This window comes from Atractosteus spatula, chromosome 4, assembly GCF_055471065.1.
Source record: "Atractosteus spatula isolate fAtrSpa1 chromosome 4, fAtrSpa1.hap1, whole genome shotgun sequence".
Taxonomy (NCBI): Eukaryota; Metazoa; Chordata; class Actinopteri; order Semionotiformes; family Lepisosteidae; genus Atractosteus; species Atractosteus spatula.
In genome coordinates this window covers 60435487-60463023 of record NC_142709.1, presented here as the reverse complement: position 1 = coordinate 60463023, position 27537 = coordinate 60435487, and the positions used below count along the sequence as shown (strand labels likewise).

At 36.9% G+C, this 27537-nt stretch overlaps 2 protein-coding genes across 2 annotated transcripts; one reads left to right on the top strand and one right to left on the bottom strand.

Annotated features, from left to right (window-relative positions):
• Nucleotides 1-390: 390 nt before the first annotated feature.
• LOC148836741 (beta-galactoside alpha-2,6-sialyltransferase 1-like) lies at nucleotides 391-12971 on the bottom strand. Its single transcript, XM_088912961.1, has 5 exons — nucleotides 12146-12971; nucleotides 7104-7201; nucleotides 6488-6589; nucleotides 4263-4437; nucleotides 391-2927 (listed from the first exon to the last, which is right to left on the bottom strand). The coding sequence occupies exons 1-5, from the start codon at nucleotides 12711-12713 to the stop codon at nucleotides 2659-2661; spliced, it is 1212 nt and encodes a 403-aa protein (XP_088769087.1). The 5' UTR covers nucleotides 12714-12971; the 3' UTR covers nucleotides 391-2658.
• Nucleotides 12972-18100: 5129 nt separating this feature from the next.
• On the top strand, nucleotides 18101-21832 carry adipoqa (adiponectin, C1Q and collagen domain containing, a). The gene is made up of 3 exons (XM_088913946.1): nucleotides 18101-18186; nucleotides 20023-20315; nucleotides 20795-21832. The coding sequence occupies exons 2-3, from the start codon at nucleotides 20048-20050 to the stop codon at nucleotides 21331-21333; spliced, it is 807 nt and encodes a 268-aa protein (XP_088770072.1). The 5' UTR covers nucleotides 18101-18186; nucleotides 20023-20047; the 3' UTR covers nucleotides 21334-21832.
• Nucleotides 21833-27537: the final 5705 nt, after the last annotated feature.

Below are 27537 nucleotides of genomic sequence, written 5' to 3'. Positions count from 1 at the left end.
CCATGATAACATTTTTTCATTAACTTTCTTTCCATCAGGGATAGAGGCAGTTGTTCTTTTTCTCTTGGGTGATCAGCTTGGGAGGCACGAGGGAGTGACTGTAATTAAATCGGAGCTAAAGCTCAAGAAAAACTGCTTTCTGTGAACAAATGTAAAGAATGCTTTATAGTAAAGGCATAATAAATTGTTTTCTTATGAATCCTGAAGTTAGGTTTACAAATGAGCAAAAAAGATCAAGTGATATACTGTAGGTAAATATGTACATTTTCCTGGTTGCTGTACTAGCTAGGGATCAGAAGGAAAGGAAAACAGTCAGGATGACAAACAAAGCAAAAAATGAGACAGCAAACAAGTCATCTCATCTTTACCTGAGCAAATAAAAGAGTGTCTCTGTTTTGAGTTGATATTTAATTTAAATAAAACTCCATACTACAGTACATGCCAGACAATATACAATATTGAAGTACTAGAAAGGTATTTAAAAAACAATTTCAGACAAGGCAAGCATTTAATTTGCATACCTAAAAGTAGTATAACTCTCGGGTCCCCCCTAGAAACAAAAACATAAGCACAAAGCTTTCATTCTTGAGTTTAACAAGCAGTTCCACACTTCCAAGGCTATTAAACTTTCATGTCCTGCTTTTTTGGTAGCTGCTGTTTGGAAAGCTCCTTTAAAAACTCTCAAAGAATGGCAGTTTCTCTTCCCTGATCTTAAACGAAAACATGGCTAATTCATTTTGTGAACCAATTTTTATTTAACTTTCCCAACAAACAAAACAAACCGATGTAAGACCTTCCTAGCCCCCACAAACACATCATCAGGGTTACCCCCTCCTCTAAAAAAATTAAATTACATCTTTGCTCCCAGTGTGTTAATACATACATGTGTACAGTAGATATGTCCTATTTATATGTTTTATTGACATATAAAGTCAATATGACTGTATGACTGTTGCATATTACACAGTACCAATACTATGTATTCAAGCCTGACACATAAATTGAGAATTATAAAAGCTCATTGGCAAAATCTTACAATTTGAAAATGTTAACCGCCCCCCCTGCTTGTATATCTTTTTATCTGTTCTGATTTACATTTTTTCCTTATATCTACAAGTATCTTAGTGAAAGTAAATTAATGGAAACAACTGCAGTATCGAGTTTTAGACCTCGTATCCTTAACTACGACATTGTTTTTTACCTTCATTTAACAATTTTTACTCAAACAGCAATGTAATTGTTGGATGGCTTTCATTTTAAAATAGAGGTAAATTCTATGACTGTAATTTTTAAAATGTATAGAAGTGGTTCATGAGCAAATCAAATGCTTGTTAGTTTCTACCATGAACAGTTTTACAGTATGTGGATCTTGATATTCTTTATTTGTGGGAAACGTTTTATTCTATGATAAGTAAATTGCACCTATGTTCTTACCATACACTCTATACAGGAATACATGAATTTACTGTGGAAATATGCACAAATCTTTAAAGAAATACGGACCAATTGTATTACATAAATGGTACAGTTGTAGACATTATGTGTAGACAGACATACTGTAACAAATACCAACAGAAACAAAGTAAGCAAAGAGACAACATTATTTAACACAAAAAAAGTGTGGGAACAAACAAAACAAGTACAGAGCATGACAGGAAGTGAAGCAAAGAGCAGTATCAAAAACAGGATGCTGATGGTAACTAAAACTTTAACATTTGTTTCGTAGATGGTTGATGACAAGATATTTCCACGAATGACTGGGTAGAGGGGGTAACAGAGGGAAGTAAAAATAGAAAAGTTAAAACAAGTTTGACATCATATAATCAAACAAAACCTTTCTATTGTGTATCTTGCACTTTATCTCCTATACAGAGAAATGAAGGCTGACAAATTCAAGCCTCTCAAAAGAAAAATATGCTGTCATAAACCAAAGGCTGTATACTGAGGACGTAAAGACTTCAAATTGTCTTCAGTAGAAGACACTAATTGAAGCCAATGACAGCCAGCGCACATACTACATCAAATATCATGGCACTGTGGTGATAGTTTCACCATCTGATGTTCAACACATTTATACAGTACATTCTTAAATAAAAAAATAGAACTATGGTATAGTGCAATTATGGTAATCCACTAGATATTTTATTTTTTATTTATTCTAGAACATATTCATTTCAAATTATGGATTGGTGTCTTCTTCAATTTATCATGTGATAAACAAAATTCATTGAAATTATTCACATATTATAACAATCTATTTTAATTAAATGCATCTAACCATAAATTAGTTTGTGGAGAAAATATATCAGTTTATCTAAAAGCATGTAAGAACGGTGGGTGTACTTAAGTTCATTTAACAATGTTTTCCACCAAAAGAGACATCTTAGTACTCTTGTACCCAAAACAAGTTAAAAACGAAAGCAAATTAAGTGGTGCCTACACAACACTTAAGCTAAGTTATTTCACAGTGTGCTCCTTAGATATGCTGTGGTGGTAACACAACATTTCACTGATATTTAATATTTTCACACTTTCATACTGAAATATTGAAAAACAAACCACATATTGAATTGCTTCAGAACAGATCTTTAGTAACAGAAAGAGGACTTGTAGTACTGTATATGAATGACGCACATTTTCTCAATGCCTTGTCTGACTTTACCCCTGATGTGCTTGATTTGCTGGAGGACAGTAGTATTGAGAGAATCCTTTTAAGGTCACCTTTCCAGAAGCCGTGACGTCCTGAGAACTTCCGTGGTTCAGACGCTGAATTAAGTTCTTTTCGAACAGAAGTGGGTGGTAGTATCCCACAGTACAGGCTTTGTTGCGATATGTTTGGAAGTAATAACAAAAGTCTGTTTTTCTGCGTGACGGCAGGAATTCATACACGCTAAGTTGATCACAGAGACTCATCATTAAGACAATACCTGGAACACATGCAAAAGCAGACAGAAATTTGTCATCTAAGTTCATCCTTAAAAAACTTGAAGGAAAATTATTTATTAATTATTTTATAAAATTAACATTGTTGGATGTATGGTATAATCAATGTAATTAAGAAAAAACAGTAGGCTTTTATTCCATTTTATTATCTGTACTAGTATTATAATAATCAAATTGTAAACATTTCTACAGTTGCTGTTTTTATAGGAATATTTTAGTGGGCACTAGGGGAACTGACAGCCCCCCAGTTCACAGTACTATCAACTAACTTACCAGTAGAGGCCCCTATGACCTGTAATTAGATGCACTGGGTGGTAGTTAATTAATTAGATTGTTGGCAATGAGCTAAAAGTGCACATTCTCACATGGGTTTGGGATATATAAAAGGCATTGCAGTAGCTGCTGGGGTTGGGTTTAAGTTAGTAGCATGGTGGAGACTTTTCAAGAATCTTTTAAGTATATGGGTGGTGAAATATTGACAATAAACCCTCTTGTAGCTTACTAATCAGGTCATCATGAGTGTTAATTTCCTCATAACCCTGGAGCTGCCTTCTCTGTAAGGCTAGACTGTATCACTAGGATAATGGAGGAGAGCAATTTTGATTATTTCTCATCCTGTCCTTAGAGTTTCAAATGAGAGTTTTTATAACATTGCAATGATCAGAGAGAGAAACTGAGGCCACCAAAAACATTTTTAGCTTGTTAAAGTTTATAATCTATGTGCTTTACAAAAAATAACAACAAAGCGTAAAGATATAGGGCAGCTATTTTTTAATTTGACTGATAAAGTTCTTTGAAGCAAGTGCAACCTGTTGCTCAACTGACAACTGCTGCTACATAATGCTTCTTTATGTAGATGGCAGTAAATGCACAATAATGTATATAATTTGTTTAACACAAATTAAAAATTTAAAGTTGGCTATCACTGGGTTAATGTGCAGCTCTTCTTCATCCATGGTTACTGGCTTTTTGCCTTTGAGTCAGATATTAAGAAGTGGGTTTCCCTAACAGGATAAGCTTCAGTTTATCTATGTTCTTTTGTGAGATGTTCAAAATCTAAGTTGAGTCAAAATGTACAACTAGGTTAACCATTTCTCATAACATCACTGCCAAATTGTTATTGCCCATTTTGTTAAAATTTGACATGACTTTCAAGGTACTAATTTTTCAAGATATTAATACATCACAGTATCAAAATATTTATCTGCAAGAAGTTCAACCCACTTTAAAGATATCTTAAGTACTGAGTCGTCAACATTAAATTTCAGCACAATGACATACTGTACTGTTGTTCATTGTCCTGCTCCACATTACAATACCTTGCATTCCAGAAGAAGGTGGATTGGGCTGAATCTCCTCTGCTGTGTTCTCTTGGATGACATTCCAAAGTTCCCACTGCATCTCTGGGCTTAAGATATAAAATGGCTGATCAGGATAGAGACTCCGATAAGCCTTGTATCTCTGAAAGAAGTTGTAGTCTGGTTTCTTGTACCACTGTAAACACAGAAAATAAGTTGCTCAGAATTAAAAAAAAAATGTATGATTTTAAAAATAGAGAAGACAGACTAGTCTTTAAAGATAGTACAAACAATGAGACTTTCTAACTTTGTATTTTTCAAATATTTCCTCTACGTATGGCTAAATTGCCCAAACCTTGCTTTGAAATCGGAACCTTTTCTGTTCATTTACGAATTCAAGCGAAATATACATACAGTATATATGATAATGACAAAAAATATCTACTGTCTTGAAGGCATTTATTTTTATATAATGTATATTACATTTACTTGTATATTTTATGGTACACAGCATTTAACTTTTTTTTTAATTGACAATGTTTCTAATGAATTACACTTAAAGCACTTAGATTCACTATACTTATTATAAAAGCAGAATAATCCCCACATAAATGTAGTGAAGTCACAATTGCCAAATTCAGATTACTACTGAGTGAGTGAATAGTAATTGACTGTGCCCTGAACAGTAAAGGGCCAACCTTACCTGTGCCCTGGAAATGCCCGCGGGACCGAAACAACCATCACATTTCATAGTATTTCACAAAAAAAAACTAATCTTTATAGAAAAGATTATATCTATCAAAAATAGACAACCGGAGCTTCACAAAACCGTTTTCAGAACCAAAATACCCCAAGGCGATCATAATAACACCTTTTATCTGATGATGCACTTCAGCAAACTTCCAAAGTGCATCAATAGGTAATCAATAACCCAGCCAAACATGAGCGGAAAAAAAAAACAAAAGCCGGCAAAAAATATATCCCTCGTTTTTTACCTTGTTCGAGGCATCCGTAGGACCAGAAATACAGTATATACACAAAACGCTAACCTTACCTGGAGGAAACTAAGAGTTATTGGCTATTGGAACTGATTTTTTAAACTGACCGCCTCAGAAGAGCTGGTCTGATTGGTGGAAAATTCTGTCATTCATTGTGTTTTCAGCCATTCAGAGCCCTTCTCTGGGAGCCTCTGGTTGCATTCTAGCTGTATTCCAGCTGTTAATTATTGACACAGAATGGTGATAATCAATCAGATTCTTATCAGTGGTCATTTTTCCACACCACTCTAGAGTTTTTTTTTCCAATGCCTAACAGCAGAAAAAGGCTCTTTAGCAGTGCCTAAAGGCTTTTGTATAGCAAATGCAATATTTTTTATTGACTTTCAAAAAAGATTCAAATTTTGGGGGGGAAATTTCATTCCAGGTCCAGTCTTCACAAAAAAAAGTAGAATTTATTCATATTGCTCAATTAGTTATCCAAGCTAGCAAACACATAGGACAAGGCCTACAAGCATTTTGAGCCTGCTGACGGACCTAAAAATTTAAAACTGTGACCTCTTAAGACCAAAATAAAATTTAGTCTGTTTTTTTTTCGTTTGTCTGCTGAGGGGCCCATTAAGAGACAAAAGAAATTTGACTGTTCACACGCAAAGCCAAGGAGGTTAGCTGAACCAGGCTATTGCTATGTTCTGCTGCAGAGATCTAACAAAATATTTAAGGGGAGAGAATTCCAGGCGGAAACTGGCTATAGAGGTCTAGAACAATAAAGCGTCAATCTAAACAACAAATAACAATGCAACATACGTTGACCTAATTGGCTCCAGTTCACTGTACAGTTGTTTGGTCAGTTTTGCTTAGGTTAAGATATTATTTTTGTGCATTGAAATAATAAAAAAACAAATGTTCTGCTGAAAAATTAAATAAACTTAAAACTTTGTCACCCCTTTTATAAAACAATAAAGTTAAATATTTAATTTGCATTATTTTAAATTTCCCAGTTAAATTACTATGGTTATATATTTTACCATACATTAAATAATTGATGAACTTGCTGTGCAGGCACATTTTATATTTTTAATATTAATTTGTCTGATACATTAAAGTCCATAATATTTGCATACCTTAATTTACAAAATGGAATGAGCAAATTTTGCTAAGTTGTCACAGAGTAGCTAAACTGGTTTTAGCAAAAGAAACGATATGAAACTATAGAGTTTCTGCAGATATGATTAAGAGTTCGATACTTACCTCATAGAGGTCTTTGGAATAAGGAGCTGGGTCCCACATAAGCAGTACTCCAGTTTTGTAAAGAGGGTCAGTAAGAAACTTGTGTTTTTCAGACACCACAAGCTTTGAAAAGAGATAGATTTTTTTGTGACAAACGGTATCACCAATGATTTTCATACTGCTTAATTTGATATTGGTATTAGATTTTTTTACATTGCCCAAATTTCCTTTTCATCCCATATTAGTGTTGCTTTTTTGACTAAGGAAGACGACAAATTCTTATTATATAGACCATTCAAAGCAAACTGACAACAGGAACAAAAAATTCCTTGAATTACCAAAAAGTCATCTGGATAATACAGACTAGCACATACTGTAACAGCTAGTCAATTTCTCTGTTGAGTTTGGTATTGTATGCTGACAGCGGTGACTTGTGGTGACTTGGCAGGATTACAGACATTTTGTTAGATAATTTCTAAAGACTTTTTAGGAGAACTGGTGTAGTAATATAAGGCTCTGTTGCAGTTTGTGTTTTGCAAGTGAAGACTTCTGATGTTACAATAAACAAAAGCATCATTTAACATTGCTGGAATAGATCAAGATGTATGTAAAGCAGCTTCAATATTCAAGTCTCTACCTGAGAGTTTAATAAGCGAAGAGTGGTTTTCTGTCCAACATCTATACTATAGCCTTCAGTTGGAGCAGCATTAAACCGCAAAACTGCATCATGGCTATCTAAAAGTAAAAAGAAAAAGGTTAGGCCTACTTTACTACTGCTTTACTACTTTACACCACTATTTTATGAATGTACATAGGAAAAAGAACTTATAAAACCATCACACGTGCACGTGCACATAAAATATGTTTTCTGGAAGTTGAAACAAATCCTAATAATTGGCTTCATTACTCTGCTCTCTCCCCACTGATAGCTGGTGTGTGGTGAGCGTTCTGGCGCACTATGGCTGCCGTCGCATCATCCAGGTGGATGCTGCACATTGGTAGTGGTGGAGGGGAGTCCCCATTACCTGTAAAGTGCTTTGAGTGGAGTGTCCAGAAAAGCGCTATATAATTTTAAGCAATTATTATAATTAATTATAATAATATCTGTTCATCCTAGAAGCCAAAAATGACAAACCAAGGAGAAGTAACATGCTTGGAGCAGAAGCTATTCTGCTCTTTCGCTACCTGGACCAAATGAAAACCAGAGTCTTTTGGAGCTCCACATGGCTCAATGTACACTGGAGAAAAAAGCTTGTGAAAACATCCTTACCCACTTGCTGGAATTTTCCAAGTAAATCTCATTTACATAAAAAACTATGAAATCTGCATAAATTCCATACCCACTAAGTAATGTAAACAAAAATTCACATCAGAATAGTTAAAAAGGTCACAATACCACATCTTGAACAGTAAAGATTATGAGGGCACCTAACTATCCAAAATCCTCAAAGGCATTAACCAAGTCAACCCAGTGGACTTTCAAGAACTGTAAGAATTCACATTCATGAAGGACTGAAGGACTGTAAATTTTTGTGATAAAGAAAAACTTTGAGCCAGGGAAGAAGGTAATTGTGTTCTTAAGCAGAGTGTGTATGCAGGCTGTTGAAAGGCACTGAGGTCAAAAACCGCAATGACAGCACATCTGCACGAGTACAGGAAATCAGGATGAGGAGAATCTGGATGTTCTCAGGGTACTGAGCTACAAGCTCAGCTGAAGAAAGGAAACAAAGTGTTGTTTAAAACAGCTCATAAGTACAGATCTGCTAGCCTCTAACCATCAATATATTTAACCAGTGAGGTTAATGGTTAACCATGAGATAACTGCAATGAAAACAAATGATATACAGAGTGCAAACACTGTAGATTTTAACTTTCTGTGGGGACAGTCTAAACTTCTGAGCCGTTAAATAGAGAACTGACTTTGTAAAATGAATCAACAGAGAAATACCAAAGCCTTGTGTATATTCTGGCTCCCAAAATAAAGTGTATTGAGTGGGGTTTTATCACCATTATTTGTTATTTTTCCCCTACAGTGCTCGTTCTCTCAGTGTACATGTAGGTGACGACAACGATTAAAAAAGTGGAAGAAGTATCATCCAGTATACAATATAAAATGACATACACTATACGATATACAGTATAGAAAACAATATACAATAGTAAATGTATGTAGTGCAGAAAATACAACATTCAGCAGTCAGTGGTATTGGCTGGTAGCCAGCTTGGATTCAGCTGTTATTCATTATACTTACTGTACAGCTTGGGGACTAAACCTGGTGGTCTGTGTTTTTATGTAGAAATTAATTCTAAATTATAGTTCACAGTTGATGATAAAGAAGCAATTGCTTTTTCTCAGTTCCTTCTTCATTTGAATGATGTTGTGCAAAACTGTTGAGGTCCCCAGACCGCCCTGAAAATTGACATCATACAGTATATTTGTGATGTACCCATGTATTTTCTGTTAATTGAAAAAAATTAATAAACAAATATTGGCATACTGTATAATGTGCAAGGGTGTTACCTTCTTCCATAAACGTTTTTGTAAAGAAGACCCACTGGTCTCAGTTCTAAATGCATTTCCATGTGTTTTCTGTTTGTGTTCTCTGGCTCACTGAAGAAGTCCACTGGGTTTACTGTGTCAGAATTCTGAGTACTCGAATCAAGTCCCCTTCTCTTTCAAACAAAAATATTTGGTTCTTATAATCTATCGGTGTTACATAGTCTTTTTGTTATATAGCATTTGTCTGGTCACACATCTCCAGGCCAGTTCCAGAGCAGCAATCCCTATATCAAGTAGTTCAGTTAGATCCTAATAAATTCAATAAAGGGACGAGACAAGTAGAGAGTTTTTTATGTCACTTGCTTTTCTGAGGAAATGGCAGCCTAGCTGTAAGGATGTGGTTAACTACATCCTTATTATGGTGAGGATTGAGCCAGAGAGAACTGCCACAAGAGAGATATGTGAAGGGAAGTCCTAGGTGTAAGACTTTTGTGCATGCGGATGTTTGCGAGATTAGGATCTAAACTACCTCAGGAACTTCTGTTATAAACTCCATACTGTGCGCAGACCGAAGCTGTACACAATATTCTTAATGAGATCTTAATAATACATGGTATAATTTTAAGATAGATAGATACTTTAGATAGATAGATACTTTATTGATCCTGTGAGGGAAATTGCAGTGCAACAGCAGCTTAACACACACAACACAGCCACAGTGTAACGAATTATATAATAATAGTACAATACATACAATACAAGAGTTACCCACAGTCCGGACACACAAAGAACAAACTAGAACAGAACAGTACACAGAAAAATCGTATCACACATATGAATATAAATATAGATATAAATATAAATGTATTGCACAGGTCCTGGCATATTTTGCACAAAAAATGGTTGTAAACGGGAAAAAGAAAAAGAAAGAGAACAGATGCGGCAGTAGATGTGTAGATGCGTTTAGTCCAGAAACAGGTCACTGTCGATGTTGCCTCTGCCAAGACGCAAGGTGGATTTAAAACAGCATCCCTTCATTTAAATTCAAATGTTTTATCTATATACCTTACATTTTCTTTGTCTTTTTATTTCTTCTTCACACTGCCTAGGTAAGGAACATATTGTATGCATCAGTATAAACATCTAAATAATTTCCATGAGAATTCTTTGGGTTAAGTGTTTCTCATCTTGTATTTATCATTTATATTTTTATAATATTTTATCCACACAATATTCTAAAATTGCTAATATTAAATGTCATCTATAAAGTGTTTGTAAATGCTATTTGCCAGGGTACGGACAAAAATGAATACTTTAAGAAATATATATTTAGACATACTATTTTGAATGTCACATAAGCCTTCTGATTTTGATTTGCTCCTATCAAACAATACTGAATGTACGCAGGGAGTTTAATGCTAAATCAGTTTAAGTTTGAAGTTTGAGATTTGGATGCAACTGGAAATCTTAATTTCATGCAAAACATGTATTCATACTGTGTGCGTTCAGGCATTCATGGATAGCTCAGTTTTTATGCAAAGCAACATGTGTTTGTTCTTTCAGTTGCTGTGTATTCATACCAACAAAATTAAAGTATTTAAAAAAGAGAACTCATGACAAGTCCTACATACAGTCCAACATAGGAACATCCTGTTCATACTGTACTTCTCACCTTTACATTAGTGTCAATGTGCCAGTGTAACAGGTTGAGCAAGATCAAATAAACTTAAACTTTAATTTTAACTTAAAAAACCCTGAATGCTCATCACATTAGCATATGATCATAATGTTTTTGATCACTATGTGTAGTGCACATTTTGTTTAGTGATTTTAATGAGTATAATTTACTTGAATGCAGGGTCCTCTTGCCTAAAATCTCTCCATTGTTAATGCTTTTACATGCACTGACTGATGTTAGGCTCTAAACGCTTAATAGTTACCACCTCCTACATTACGTCTTGCTCGTTCTGGACATTCATTTTTAAAAGTGACACAGAGTTCATCACATCTGTTTTTCTAAAGTATTTTTGAACCTTGTGGAAAAATAATTGGCTGTATCTCTAGGAATTAACTTGAGGACTGCATGGTGGCATAACGGTTAGCATTGCTGCCTTGCAGCACCAGGTTCAATGCCAAACCTGGAAGGCTATCTGTGAGGAGTTTGTATGTTCTCCCAGTGTTTGTGTGGGTCTTCTCTCACAGTTGGAAAACATACTGTTAGGTTAACTGGCCCTGGTGGGGATGTGTCCGTGTCTGTGTGTGCTGTGCGATGAACTGGCGTCCCATTCAACATGTACCTTGCACCTGTTTTCTGTCAGGATAGACTCCAGTTTCCCCATGACGACGAAGCAGTTAGAAAATGGATGGCTGATCTGAGGAGGCATTACTTTACACACGGGGTTGGGGAGTGTGAAACAATTTACCCAGTCATTTTGACAATACCCAGGCTTCTTCCAAGAAGAGTCTGGATGATACTTGGTTACCTCCGCTACAAGGAACCAAACAGCAGGATAGCCTCCTCTCCTTTCTTATTTTCTAAAGCATTGAGCATTTTGCTTTTTACAAACTTCTAGTGTTGGAAAACGAGTAGTTCTTTCCCAGTTGATTAATATTCTATTAAAAGTCTAGAGTTGTTCATAAATATTTACCACTAAATGAAGAAACGTAAAATAGAGCAGACGATGTTTGTGGCACTTTTTCACACCACATTAATAGTATGTCAATTAATCCAAAATATCAAAAAAAATCAGAGAAGGAGTTAATTTGAACCGCGTAATACATACATCGTGGTACATAAGCAGGTTTTTTTTCCACTTATGAAATACCTTGTTTGTACTTGTCCTGTATTCGGAGAGGACAGTTATTTCAAATTCAAAATTAAACGTAGACGAACCCTCGTGCAAGTGACAGTTGCAGGGACAGTGACCATGGCGAATGAGCTGCCTTAGATCAATACGCTTGTCCGTATGATGTTGTTTGCATAGTAACTGTCTTTCTTCGATTGAGAGGAAATAAGACCCTTTATCGGAACACAATATAGCGCCTAACAACAGGACCATTAAACACCTATTTCAGCGCCTCATCTTGTTATCCTCGGGAACAGCATAGGGACAAAAATAACTTTGACTGTAACAGCCTACTATGATGTTAAAAATAAACATAGCTCGGGAACTACTTACCGATTTCCTTCCCAAGCTTTGAGTTTCTCAGGGACGCTGATGACATTACTACGGCACAACTCTTAAACGGTCCCAGCCTTTCTCTCGGGTTGTCCTTCGGCAAGTACTTCTCCCACGCCTCCCCTGTGAAAGGTCCATCGCCAGCTTTTATCGTTTTCACAGGAACACGGGTCTTAAGTTGGCACAGGAGCTCCCTGTGATTCAACCTGTATTTTTTCCTTCTTGGGAAAAGGAAAGTGACATTGAACTTGTTTACACTCTTGAAATTCGCCACGGCCTTTTTTTGGTCTGAAGCAAGTTTTGCGCTGTTTTCACCCCAGACAGGCCAGTGCCACTCCATTGTTCTCAAAGGTTCTCCAGTTGTAGTTAGCTCGGGGGAAGACGTAGTGCTGATCCTTGCCGCGGTATCCTGCTTATTTTCCATAAATCTGGTGGAATTTGCACTCGGGCATTTGAAAAAACGGGTATTCAGTATAGACTGCAAATATATGCATCCAATAAGGCAGAGTAAAAACATACATAACGCAAAGCGGTTAAGTTGCGTTCGTGCTCTAGAACTGTGCTTCATCTGCGCCTAGAAAAAAAAAAGAAAATAAGTTGTAGCTAACTTTAACTTCCCTTTCTGGCGCGCCATAAACCAACTCCTGCAATAGTCACGAAGTTAATAATTCGCCGTCTAAACTATTTCTTTCCATGTTTGCCGCATTTATCTTGTTTTTTTGCGTCGCGTCCTATGTAGTCGTATTTTTCAGTACGCTACTGAATTTGTGAAAAAAACCTAGCGATGCTGTGTAAACCTATAAAACGACACTTCTGCTTTGAGAGTTGCCAATCAACATGACGTCATCTTACTGTACTTCATTAGCCCAGTCTTCTATTAAAAAAACAACAACCTAGTTATGTCGGCTTTTATAGTATTCAGGTGAAGGAAACTTGTTTCTCGCAAACTCCGTTACCCCTTTTTGAAATAATGCGAATAGCATCTCTCGATAACTACAATTGTTGGATTTTGAAAATTAAATAAAAAAGTGCAGCAGTATTTTAATTAGGCTCTTGACAGCGAGCAACGTACCCTATTCTCTTCTGTTACGTACTTCGACAATAGTAGATCTACTGTACATACTGTACATTGAAAACGAAGTAGAAGGTAATTCGCAATATTCAGATATTAATTTTCATAGGGGAGTGATATAGCCTACCCTTTCATTTATATATCAATGGGAGGTAACCTAAAGTCTGTTAAATAATGTATAAACACAAGCAGCATATTTAAATTACCATGCTGTAAGACCTAGCTCGTGCTTATGTAGCTAGTTTTTTTTCACTTGGTACTTTTTAGTCGTTTCCCCTATTCCTGGTGTCGGTTTCTTAAATAATCGATGTCTGTTCCGATTCATTGGGTTCTACACAGATATTAAAAAGATAATTACCTTATTGAGTTCATATATATGGATTTCCCTCTGCTACTTACATTTTTCTGGCAAAAACAGGAAACTTCACGAGTAAGGCGTCGCGAAATACACAATGGCCGTTCTATATCGTAGAGTGCAAATGACACCAATTGCGTCTGCATTCATAACTTAGTGTTTAAAATTCAACAACGTAAACGTAAATCATTTTCTTTGACTTCTAAGTCCCTTAATTATCATTAAGCACAGCTTTCTCACCACTTAGACTACTTTTTGATACCATGTATTTTTTTATACATTTTGATACCAGACAAAGCAGGAACTTGTACTTTCTAATGACATTACAAGTGGAAAGATTACAGATTTTAATCGTCTTTAATTTTGTTATACATTTTAGAAACGTTTCATCTATGCAAACACCACAAAACTATTCTCGATTGTATTTCTGAATGTTATGTTACACTTAGTTCATTGTTTTGAATACATCTAATTAAGAAAGTTAGGTGTTAGCATAAAATATTAGTAATGTATGTTTTTTATTTTGTTTCTTTTTCATAAATACAACAGTGGTACCAGATGTCTCAGTGGCTTTCAAAATTAAACTATGAATGCAAACCTCTGAACTAGAAAGATAACTAAGATATCCTTCCATTTATAATGGTGGCGAAGTGGTTAGCATTGCTATCTTACACCACTGGGGCCCTAGGTTCAATTATTGCCGTCCTGTGTGTGTGGAGTTTGCATGTTCTCTCTGGGTTCCGTGGTTTTTCTCCATATGTGTGATATGATTCCCTCTCGCACTCCAAAACATACTCGTAGGTTAATTGGCTTACAGGAAAACTGGCCCTGGTGTGTGTGTGTGTGTTTGTGTCTGTTTGTCTGTCCTGTGATGGACTGGCGCTATGTCCAGGGTGTATTCTGCCTTGCGTCCGTTGCTTACTGCGATAGGCTCCAAATCCTCTGTACTGGATAAAGAGATTAGAAAATGGATGGTAGTAAAGGCACTGTGTGGATGGAACTATACACAGTGTTAGAAACCCACTATGAGATGGCAGCATCTCACTGAGGATAAATTATTTTATAGTTCTGGCTTAAGGAAACAGCCTTTCCACCTATCAGTGATACGGATGACTTCCCTTCACTTGTGTTGGTCTACGAGAACTTGTCCTGTTCAATCTTTCCCGCGCTGTCTGTCTGTCCATCCCTGATGGAGAAGGACCGCCAGTTTTCTATCAGTATTACACGTTCATTCATCACAATCTACTGTATGTGATACTGTCAGTTGTGCTCCGATAACAAATAATATTCTGTTATACAATTGTGCGCTAACACTTTGGCCTTATATGTAATTTTTATTATATTCATTAGGAATTTGGGGCTCTTGGTAGTTATCTTCGGAAAACTGGGGGATTATATTCGTGTTATGTTATTCTTGTGCAATACAGCCATAACCCATTAGGAATTTGTTACCTATTAAAGTGTTATCAATTACTTTTAGTCGAATAATAAAATAAATACAACACTAGGTATTGGAAAACACTGCAGATGTGTACCTAATAAATGTTTAAGGTATTTTATTAATTAAAAAATGTTTTAAATCCAGAGATGTACTGTATACTACTTCTGGGCTGGTTAGTGGCATGAAATATATTCCTGGAACTACATGACTTGTCGAGGTTTATAGCTTATGCAGTATATAATATCACATCTCCCAACTAAATTAAAAGGGAAATTAAACCTGCACTGGAGTGTTAGTTAACATCTAAAATGTAAATTAACTGCCAGATTACCCTAGGGTAAGTCCAACAATTTTTTATCGATTGTCATCATCGACAACAACTACAGTATAATGTGCCGCATATATCAGAAAGCAAATATTTTGTTCAGTCAAAGCCGAATAGCTCCTCACACTCTGCACAAAACTCATGTCTGAATCAACATGCTGTATCATGTGAGCACAGAATGAAAAAAGTTCAAATCAATGTTACACCCCGTTTATTATGTGAATCCTCCATTATTTGTTGGATATACCCTTCTGCATGTATGCAGGTGCTTATGTAAAGCTCTCCGATGTAATTTGTATGACTTTAATGGGGGGAGCCAATAAATTTGCCTTTAAGATGTTAAATATAGCCACCGCTTAACAGCAACCCTCCACTGTTGAGTGCGGATGCACTCCATTTCCTTTGGGAGTCTAAAATGAAATGGTAGCTGGGAGGGTTTGACATTTTCAGATTGTGTAAAATAATATTGCAGTAAAAAAAAAACAAATAAGGATTATAAAAAACAACTCATATTAAGACAATGAATAATGAAAAAAGTACAAATATAATGGCATTGATGACCTGCTAACTACAGAAACAAAGATTTATTCTCATCTTCATCTTCAAAACAATGTGTGAATGCTATTAAAACGGTAAACAGAATGTTGATAGAAAGTTAAAGGTTTACCATGTAGCATTTAAATCAAGGTTTGTTAAATGGTACATTGCCCCTGTAAGATCTCATTTAGAATATTGTGTACAATTTATCATGTTACAAATAAAACGCTGCTGTTCTGGAATCATTTCAGAGATGAAGCAACTTGATTATTTCCCGGGATTAAAGGAATGCCTCACTTTGACAGGCCAAAAGTTCTGAAACGTTTTAGTCCTAAAAGGAAAAAGGATACGAGGCGGTCTGATTCAAGCATTCAAAAGCCTAAAAGGCATTAGCAAAGTGAAGCCAGTGGACTTCTTCTGAGCCAGCAGTGGAACACAAACCTACAGGGAAGTGCATTTAGACCTCAGATCACGAGGCACATTTTTAAACAAAGGGCTGTGGGAATTCTGAACAAAACAAACTACCCACATGTATTGCTCAAGTTAAAACCCTGGGTTCCTCATCCTCAGATCACTCTGCTGCTAGCAACAAGTTCATCAAAGTTGACCAGGTAGCTCTTGTTTGTAATCAGTCTTATGTTCTTTGTATTCTTATTTATTTCCCCTCGTTATCCACAGTTGCCTCATCCTTTAGAGGGTCTTGTTAAGATGGAGACTCATCCAGTAAGCAGAGTGGGACTGCACCCTGGATGGGACACCTGTCCATTGTAGGGCACACAGATACTCAAATATACTGTACAGGGACAAGTCCTTGCTGGTTAAAAAAATAAGATCTGCCAGAAGTTTGCTATTTCCCTGAAACAAAGAATGTTTATGTTGCGGATTGGTACAGGTATAGAAAACTGTGAAATCATGGACTAAGTAAATTTCATTCCAGGGTGTTTAATCAAGATGGGCAACTATACACAAGGGTCTATTACAATTAGGAACATATGGAACAGAAAACAGGAGACACTTGTTTACAAAAAGGGTCATGGGAGTCTGAAACCATCTCCCTAGGCTGTTGTTCACGCCATGAGACGACAAGCGTTAGATGGAATTCTTGGTCTCTAAGCTACTAACAACTAAAGGATCATGATTCACCACGTGGCTTGTTTTTTATATAAGTGTTTTAAAATACTTATGTTAAAATAATCTAGGCTTTTAGACTGCTAAGGGAAAACAATTGATGTAGGAGTAAAAGTTGTAAAATTTCTAAGAATGCTCTTTGAAAACGAAGAAAGACTAGATTAATCGTATTTAGTAATCGGTAGCTTAATTTCCAATATTCATTCCTTTGTGTGAGATCTTTAAGTTGGAAAAAGAGTTCAAGGGTTGCGTTGTGACCAGTCCCTCAATGTCTGCCTTGTCAGTGGTCTCTTTACTCCACTGATGTTTATATATTTAGAACCACACATTAATTTTCACAAGATAAAAATTTTAAAATGGGAGAAAAAGATAGACAGTACAGTACAGTATATACATCCAGCTAGGAAATGATGTTTTTAAGGTGCACAAATCAGTAAAATATCAAACGATATCAATGACTTTTTGGTTTGTCACACATGCATTTAATTTAATATATATATTACTGATAAAGTACTATTTTGCAAACCAAAGACCATGTTTCCATAGAGAGGAAGAGGAAGCTGCATGAGAAGTCCAAGCATAAAGGATATTTTAGAAGTTAATAAAGACGTCCAATGAAAATAATTAGCCAATGTCAATTTACGCTCAAACCGTTTTGACAGTATGAGAGGCACGATATGAAAAAGATGATAAGCTGTGTTTGAATGCAGACCACACAGCACATCGCAATGAATGCATTAGCATTGCAGGTGCTTTCAGAGATAGCTTCGTTTTCAGCTCTGAACTTGTCTCGTGTAAAAAAAGGTTGCAATACATTCTTAGAGTAAATGGATAATTATATGAAATCAATGTCAAACAAAGTTATGTATAGACAGGTGTGCAAAGTAAAGGTTAATCTGCTTGCTACACTGAATCCAGTGTGTTATATTTTATATAAATAAAGTTTTTAATGAAAAGGGGAGTGGACAGCAGGAGTTAAGTACATCTGACTGGGGTAACGGGAGCAGGAGAATCTGGATGGTGCCCTTTTAAATTAAAGAATCTGGATGGTGCCCATTTTGGCAGGGATAAATATAGGGTGACAGGCAATTGATGAAAGTTACACATGGTCTGCAAGGACAGTGAGAGCTCCTTGACTCCCAAGCCAACAGCCATTTGTACAAGGAAGAATCGTGGTCTGTGGGTAAGGAATTGCTGCTTTCATTCGCTTCATCAAGAGTACTAACTGCAGACAGTACTATACTTTCTTTAAGTTCTACAAAATACACATTTTGGTCATTTTTATTTGGTAGTTGTTAATGAGTAATCAGCATGTAGTAAATCATATACTGTATATCCACCAAATAATGGTTTGTTAATTGTTTGCAATGATGATTCTCAAACAATTTTCCAAAAGGCCTTTTTATGAGCTTCAGTATTGTGCTTTTTTCCCAGTTTTAGAATAACTTTTAATAGCTTAAAACTGTAGTTTCTGTTTCACTCAGGAATTGTTTGTGACACAGATTTGATCTGAGAACATTTGTTTGTTCTAAGTTTGATGTTTGGTATTTCCTGTCTCTAAATGTGTGCTGCTTTTTTATTTTACATTTTTATTGTTTTGTTTTGAAGTTCAGATAATAGAGGTCAGGTCACTTCTAAGAAGAGCTGTCCTACAACACATTTGTTATCGGAAATTCACAAGTGGTTCATGAAAAGATCTTGAAAAAGAAACCAGTAACAACATTACGTCAAATATTTACTTTTAAAAAAATGAAAGACAAGCAAGTGTGTGTTGTGGATATTGACTACATCCAAATGAAAAGTGTGTAACAGTTATTACTGTGGATAGTTAAGAACCCATTACAGGATATTCTGTTCAGTTATTGTATCGGAAACAATAAGAAATATTCGTTTCATTTCACACAGCTGATGGAACAGTGTGGGCGTACGATTAACGGCTGGTTATTTTTACCCCCCCTACCATGCAGTTTAGTGTACGAGCTGACACCAGCAGCCAGTGGTTTAAAAATAGCTTTTGCTAAAGGAGGTCTTAAAGGAGGTACCTCTGGGTATTCATCTCGTCTAAGAAAGGTGATTTTGCTGTGCAAACTATTTTGGTTTGTCGCAGGAGACCCAGCATAATTTAGATTGATGCTTCTAACCTGTTAATATATGTTTCACATGCCTCTTATAGTTATGAAAGTGGTGTCTGCTTTTGTGGGAAGGTAAAAGAAGGTATCACTTTTGTTCTGTACAAAAATACTGTATATACATCATAGTATCTGTAATAATGCATTCTTAATTTAAAATGATCCAACTACATGGTCAAGGTATTTAACACATAATTACTCTCAGAGTGCATATAAGAGTTTTTTTCTTTTCACTGATGAAGTTGTAAGTTCTACTTTTAAAATATTCCAAGTAGGTAGCTGCGTCGGCATGCGTAGGCTGCAAAGGAACAAGAAAAAGGTTTATTCCATGCTGAAAAGAGAAGAAAAGAAGCGCAACGTTTCGGCTGTGGAGCCTTGAGAGAAAGAGAATTATTAAATATTTGTTCACTTTGATTTGATAGAATGGCTATCCAGGCAGTAGTTGAACATGTCCATTCAACAGCACAGTATCTGCACAGTTTAGTATAGTTTAGAGCTTAAAAAAGGCTCTAAATGAACTGCAAGTCCATAGATACATCTACTCAGCAGGTACCTTTCAGCATTGATGATCTCTAACTGATGATGCTGGTTACCTACTGTGTACTCAAAGCGTTTCTCCAAGTCACTGAGAAGTGAAATACGTGTGCTTACTGTATGGATGTGGTAGATGCATAACGGCACTAACCGCAAGTTTAGTAGATAATGTGACTCCTTAAAAAACGGTCACTAAATAAGGAACAAGCATTCCAAATATTCCAAATATTCTTAAGGACGGACAAATGAAGAAAAGTTATGCAAGTGTGCAAGTACTGTACAAACATGATAAAAGTGTCCAAGTGACAGGCATCGCAGATGTGCAGACTGCTGATGCGTCCTACTCCACACGGCAGGTTCCAAGGACTGACTCCTGTCGCCATGAGGCTGGTCTGGGTTGTGCTGCTTTGCCTCTCGATCGGGGGGGAGCGGTGCTTCTCAGAGGAAGAAGAAGCAGCCATGTCCCCAGCTGCAGGTCCGGAAGCGGAGGCGGAGGCAGAGGTGGAGGCAGACAGCGCTGTGGCTGACGAGAGAAAGCCCTGTGCAGGCTGGATGGGAGGAGTCCCAGGCACTCCTGGGCACAATGGTGCGCCAGGGAGAGACGGGCGAGATGGGCGAGACGGAGAAAAGGGAGAGAGAGGAGAGCCAGGTAACAGACGGAATCTTTCACTTTTCAGCTCAGTGCGAGGTTAAAAAATAGGCAAGAGACAAGATGCTGGAAATATTTGTATAAGTGATGTATAAATTGTCGATATTGTGACAACGCGAAAGGGAGATTATCATTAAAAATAAAAATAGACCACAGATATGCTGCAGCCTGTATAAACTGCACTATAAAAGAACAGGTTGCAGTGCACGCAAGTCAAGATTGAAGAGAGCGCTTTGACTTTAACCCATCTGGCTTCGGAGAAGATTGTCTGACTTCTTAAGAAGTCTACCTATGTCAATGAGCTTGAAACCCCTTATAAATTGAGGCAAAGTTTTGATGCTTTGGAGGAGCCTGTGGGTTTGTGCAGGGGCACTGGAGCAATGTACCCTGGGAAGGAAATATGGAAGTTTTCATTCATCTATGAAGTACGCAAGTCTGTTGGCCTTTGCATATACAGGTAGCTCTCTCCTTTACCTCAGGTACACCAGGAGAGAAGGGAGATGGTGGAGAGCCAGGGGCTACAGGCCCGGAGGGTCCTCGTGGCTTCCCAGGGACCCCGGGGCTGAAGGGCGACAGAGGGGAGAGTGCTCTCCTCTACCGCTCTGCCTTCAGCGTGGGCTTGACCGACCGCACCCCCATGCCCAATGTTCCCATCAGGTTCAACAAGATCTTCTACAACGAACAGCTGCACTACGACCCGAGCACCGGCAAGTTCCGCTGTGTGATTTCCGGGGTCTACTACTTCACCTACCACCTCACCGTGTACCTGAAGGATGCCAAGGTCAGCCTGTATAAGAGCGACAAGACCATCATGTTCACTTTTGACCAGTTCCAGGAGAACAACGTTGACCAGGCCTCGGGCTCCATTGTCCTGCACCTGGTGGGCGGGGATGAGGTCTGGCTGCAGGTCTACGGTGAGGACGACTACAGTGGAATTTATGCAGACAACGTAAACGATTCCACATTCACTGGGTTCCTTCTGTACCCCGACATTAAAACTGTAAATGGAAGTCGCTAGAAGACGGGAGTGCACCAGAGGCTGGTGGCCTAACAAATTAGTTTCTTTAATGTTCAAGGTCCTTGCTTCCTCAAACCTCAGTTAGAATACCTGTGGGGACTCTCAGAGTCACAAAAACAAAAAGTCCCTTTTAAGGTCTGTTGGTGAAATGTATGCATTTAGAGAGACTGGGTGTTTGGAAATGTGATTTTGGTTTGTCGTTTGTGTATTTACAAAAATCACTAGTATTTTGTTGTTGTTTTTTTAAGGAAACTCCTGAATATCCAGAATAGTTTTTCATTTCAAATATTTCTTTTGTTTACTAATGGGTTTATCAAATTGGCATAGACCTCTTGAAGAATTTATAGGGGAGGGCTATTAAGGTTTGCAAAACAATGAAAAAATCAACACTTTTAGTGCGAGAGTTTGTTTGATCATACACCAGTGTTTTTCCGAAAGACAATACCTTCCAAGTGTAAGATTTCCATTCCAGAATAAAGCCTGTTGGATGGGAGGAAAACATGTTTTTGTGTTTTTTCTGTGCTCCCTGGCAGCACGAAAGTATTAGAAGCACTGGGAATTTGATGAAAGACTTTATATATTAAGGTAAAACTGACACTTTTCTTATTTGACACACTAAATCACAATATACTCCATCATTTCTTATTTTTAGTGTTGTCACTAGTTCTATAGTTTAAAGCACATCCAGTTCCTTATAATATTCTTTCTTTTTTCAGAATCATACCACACAATTTACATAGTACTTTACACAGTTTAAATTTTATTGAACTATAAATACAACTTCAGACGTAAAATCATACTGAATACAATGTCAGATAATGTGCAGTGACAATACAGATAACAATACACATCTTAAGATATCGGAGATGCTGATTATTAAACTTCAGACTGAGTTTCCGTTTCTACAGCTTTGAATAAATGCCATAAACCATGAAGATACTTGCTGGACTCTAAGGAAAGTAATGAATAATCTTCTCTGTCATTGTGATGGACAATAATAGGAGTGTGTTCTTCTAGGTTACAGATTATGTCTAACATGACAGGACCCTTGTGTTCTAGTGGACCTGATGGGCCTGATGTCACTGGGAATAAATAACCCTGTTGAAACAGATATGAAAGCTGCAGGATCTGTAGGCACACCCACAGCCTGATGGGGGATTGCTGCAAGCCCATTACTCTCAAGCCAGTTGGCCCCAGTCCAGGATTCTAGTTCTTTGAACCTCTCAAGCGTTTTTATGCATTTTTATTCAAATGCCAAAAGGTCAGGAGAATGCGAATTGCATTCTCATGCTGGTTACACTTGGAAACTCCCACTGACATGGGCTCAGTAATGTATAGTGGCCAGTGTCCTAATCCAGAGGACATCCCTCGTGTTTGATAGGATTTAAGTTTTCACACAGGAGTTTAGCTTGTCAAAATGACTCAAGGTTTATAGATGTTAAATTTACAGGTACATTATTCAATTTACATGTTCAGAAGCAATAGTGCTCAATGCAGTATGTTTCCAATATTTGTTTTGTTGGTTTTTAATTACGATCTGTGTCTTTAATTTAATGTTAGACTTTATTAAACAACGTTAAAAAATAAATTGTACTTCAGGCTTCTAATGTGGTTTTTAACCTTGCTGTGGGCTCCTCATTTAGGACAGGGTTCTAAAAACACCAGTACCGCATTCTGTGAAACCAAAAATAGATGTTACAATTGTTACAAAAAATGTACGTTTTGTTGCACATATACTGTAAGTAATTTGCAATTTTGTTTTCCTGCAGCAGAGGGCAGCCAAAGGTAATGCATGGCTCTGATATACGATATGCAGATCATGTGGACATTAGTATCCAGCAACCCAGAGAAGTCTTGCTTTTTTTAGAAGTCTACATCAGGGCGTTCTCTATCTTTGCTCCTATACTATACCCTTAGGAATTATCACAGTTTCTTAGTCATTATTTATAATCAGCAACTTAAATCATAAACATATTGCCGCAACCATAAAGCTGAGGTCCTATACTCCTATGCCTGTACACTACAATACCCTATTATAACCACACAAAGCTGACAATAGTGGATTGACTTGAAAAATGATACATCTGTTTTGTAGGTGTGGCATAAGCAATGTTCACAACTGATATCATCTGATATAAGAGATTAAAAATAATTGACTACAGTTTAACTTCACGTGTAAGACAGTAAGATTCATCAGTCTAAATGATGGCACCTCTGACAGTGCAGTATTACAGGTAACCACGCCTTGGTCACTAATTTGGTCATTCAGATCCAGAGGGAAGATTGCAAGCTTCTGATCCATCAACACTACATAAAACAGCAGCTTGATTTTCTTTAGAGGTTTCCCATCCCCATCTGAAAATAGACTATAAGTTGGCAAATGCCGTAAAAAAAGATAGTGGCCATGCCACCTAAAATACTCCCTTATATGCTGATGCAGAACAGTGCATCTTACAAAAATTCATTTATCAATCAGATATAAACTATACTTGAAAGATACAAATGGCAGACTGTGTGTGAAATACAATTCTTCTTCCCATGTCCATGTACTGATAAAATCATGATCTAACTAAACAATTTGCATGATTGTTACTTTCACAGTAATAATAACTTATAAATTTAATTACAGTTCAATTACAATTTGAATGCAGTTCAAACTTCACGGTTTGATACCTATATACAATGTGGGTGGCATAACCTTTTTTTTGCAAACTATTGCATGAGAACACAAGAAACAGTTCAAGGTTGAAAGGAGGCTATTTTGCCCATCTTGCTTGTCTGGATGTTTATTAGCTAAGAGAATAGAAAATAATCTTTGTATCCCCAAGCAGTAGCACATCTCAGCCACAAGCCCAAACCACAAGAAGGGTGTAGCAGACTGGATTCTCTAGTTGTGTACAATATTTCGGCTTATTTCTTTATTGATTTATGACAAATTCCATCTCTGACTTTAATTTATTTACTTTATCTATGTATGGCGAATTTAGGAAGCTGTGCGCACACGACTATACCACTGGAGCTACACAGGCAGAGGCTGCAGGCTGCAGAGACAACACAGCTGCAAACATCTTCAGGGTCAAAAGCCCATTATATCAGATTGAAATACATATTTAAGAGATGTATTGATTTGGACAAATAAGAACATGGTAAGCAGTTTGCATTCTAAGCATTCTAAAGTATATAATGTATCTGAATAACAAATATTCCATGTAGATGTCTAGTCATTTTATTTTGCTGCCTTGTTATGTCAAGGCAAAGGCTTCTAATAACTTCATATATGTAACTGCAGCCATAACCACCCACCTTCCACCCAACATCTGTTCAGGGCAATCACTGATGAGGATCTATGTGCTACAGTACACTACACTGCTCCTGCAGGTACCCCCGATTCAGAAAAGCTTGAATTTCTACACTTTATTAAGATCTAATAACAGTAATGGGATGAAAAATTGTTTTTTATATACATACTTATATACAGATTTGATATAATATTCTCCCGTAATTAATACTATTTAAGAGCTAACACACGTCAGCTAAAACCTGTGGGTGTATTCTGGTAGGAGACCTTATTATCTCCATTATGACTCAATGTTTCACAATTATTCACAAGCTGTGGTGGTAGAAGTGGTTCTGTAATTAATAAAACGCTGATATCGAGAACATCCTGAGATAAAGTTATTTAAATTAAACAATAAAATTCAGGTTTAAACAAATGGACAGCATAGCAATTCATTTTAGAATTTAGTACCAAATACTATTTTCTTCATATTTATTTAATGCTCTTCTACATCTATCATCATGACTCATTGAAATGTCTACATATATTAGATCCAGTGAGAGCAATTATTTTTGGAGTACATCAATTGTATTAAATGTGTGATAATTAAATATTGCATTTCTTTTATCCAAATGAGCTGTTCCACAGGACACGCTGTGATGTAGTTCAGCGACACAACAAAGTAAGACAGGCTAAACCAGAGCTCTCAGACAGCTCTGTAAATTAACTTACTTGTGCATTTCTTTATAGGCTCACCAAATGTTTGAAACTGTATATACTGCACGTTTCTGGTATATGAAAGCGCACAGAAGGTAGAAGACAGCACCTATAATTACAAAATGTTTCCATAAGTCTTTACATGCATAAAAGCATTTACTTGCTGTGAAAAGGTTATTATTAAGTTAGTGCACGCTCCATGAAGTTCATTATCAGATCATCCCCTTTGCAACTCAGTGCCTGAGTTGGAATGTACAGTTGGTACTGAAAAACATCCAGTCCCAGCAGCTGTAGCTAAATCTTGCCCATGGATCGAATGTCTGTATTTATTTTATTTTTTTATTAAACAAGACTAGGATTCAAAGCTTCAGGTGTGGATATCTCATGTTCTTTTGGTAAACAGTTTTGGTGATTAAGATATTTTTACATGTTTTTTAGAAACAATTTGAGCATGTGTGTTTAAGAACGTGTGTATTTTTTTTGGAAAGTAAGTTGTTTTTCTTTGATCATCCAGATGTTACACTTACCCGAGATTTAGCTAACCCACACAAGATTAAAAACCTCTACATACACTCCTGTAAGTTTTTATTAGTGGAAACCCAGGAAACATCTGCCTTTCAGTTATGCTTATAGGAACTTCATGTGTCTGCACAAAAGCTTGTAGAGATCTGTAAGCTATGAAGTGAAGGGGGTGAGAGCCTGTGTGTGTGTGTATCTGGGAGTAGTTTTTGGCTCCAGTGGCTATTTTCCTGAATATTTTGCTCTGTCTGGAGCTGCAGGACCCCATGTTAGCCTGGTGCTAAATAATTTAGGCTAAAAGCTTCAATTAATAAAACAGAATGGAATTAGTGTTTCCCAGGTGTGATTCCTTCTGCAGGTTTTTGAACAATTTCAGGATAAAACTTTTCAGAAGAAAATAAATCAGGAGCCTAGATACGGTATATGGATTGAATAAATGATTGATGGAAGATTTATTGATGAGGCATATGCTAGCATTAAGTCTCAGGAGGGCATTTGAAAAGTTCAAAATTTATTTTGGGCGGCAGAAAGCAGGAAACACTGATTCCGGAAAAGACAAGAGCTACAGGATGTCCGAACTGATTGCACAGTGCCGGTGGTTGTTACTTGGTTTTTCCAGAATGGTGAGGGCTTGAAGATCTTAAATCAGACACAGTCTTCCAGTCATAGAATAACTGCTCCTCTCCCTCACCATAGGTGGCCAATGTGAGGCATACGGTAGCTAACCACCCAGAGCAATCTCCATCTCTGCTTCAGACCAGAATTTAGCAGACTGATCTTCCATAACTGTGAGCTCTGTAACTACAGTATGTCTCCCAACATAAAGTGAGTGCATGAGATATGCACCCCCCAAACAACCAAAACCACTTATTACATCTTTGAAACCATACATTTGCATTATTATAGAAATATTAGACTAATTGCTGTCAATAATCACCATCAACTCTCTTCCCGCATTCAAGAAAAGGTCTGTTTAAAACTTTCAAAAAGTATTACATCTGATTATCTGCTAACAGTACTGTAATGTTGTTGAATATCCTTGAACGTGTAGGCAATTAGGCAATTACTGTGTTAGTGGCAAATTCCTGTCACCACTCCCAGTTTACACATTAAAATGTAGAAGAGAAAATATTAAATTGATCAGGTGCTTGAAAACAGATGTAAATCATTTTGGATTTTGTTAAAAACAGAGCTCGTTGTGCTGTGAGATAAGTCCTTTGAAGGAACCGAGTAAATAATAGCAGGTTTACTCTAATCATCAATAGTAATATTACAACTGATGTTGATTTGCCAGTAGTTCACTGTTGGTAATATTATTATTTCTCACTGTTATATGCATGTTTGTATCGCTCCTGTATCATTCTGGTCTAAGTTTTAAGATATATGAAACTGACATCCCACATTCTTCATGTTTAAGAAGAAGTTACATAACTTGTCCAGAAAGACTTACAGCCCTGATGGAGGAACATCAGTGGGTAGTGAACCAGAACATATACCAGTAGGTAAGGGCTGGTAGAGACTGGCTTTATGAAAAACATCTAGGATGGGGTGCACTGCCCACAACGATTTCAAGAAGAGGACATCTTGTGGTTGCCTTAGTTACTTCCTTGTATGACCACCAGTTCCTGTGATGAAGATGAGGAAGACTAGGGAAGACGTGTTATAGATGGGTGGGGTAGGTGGGATGGCTA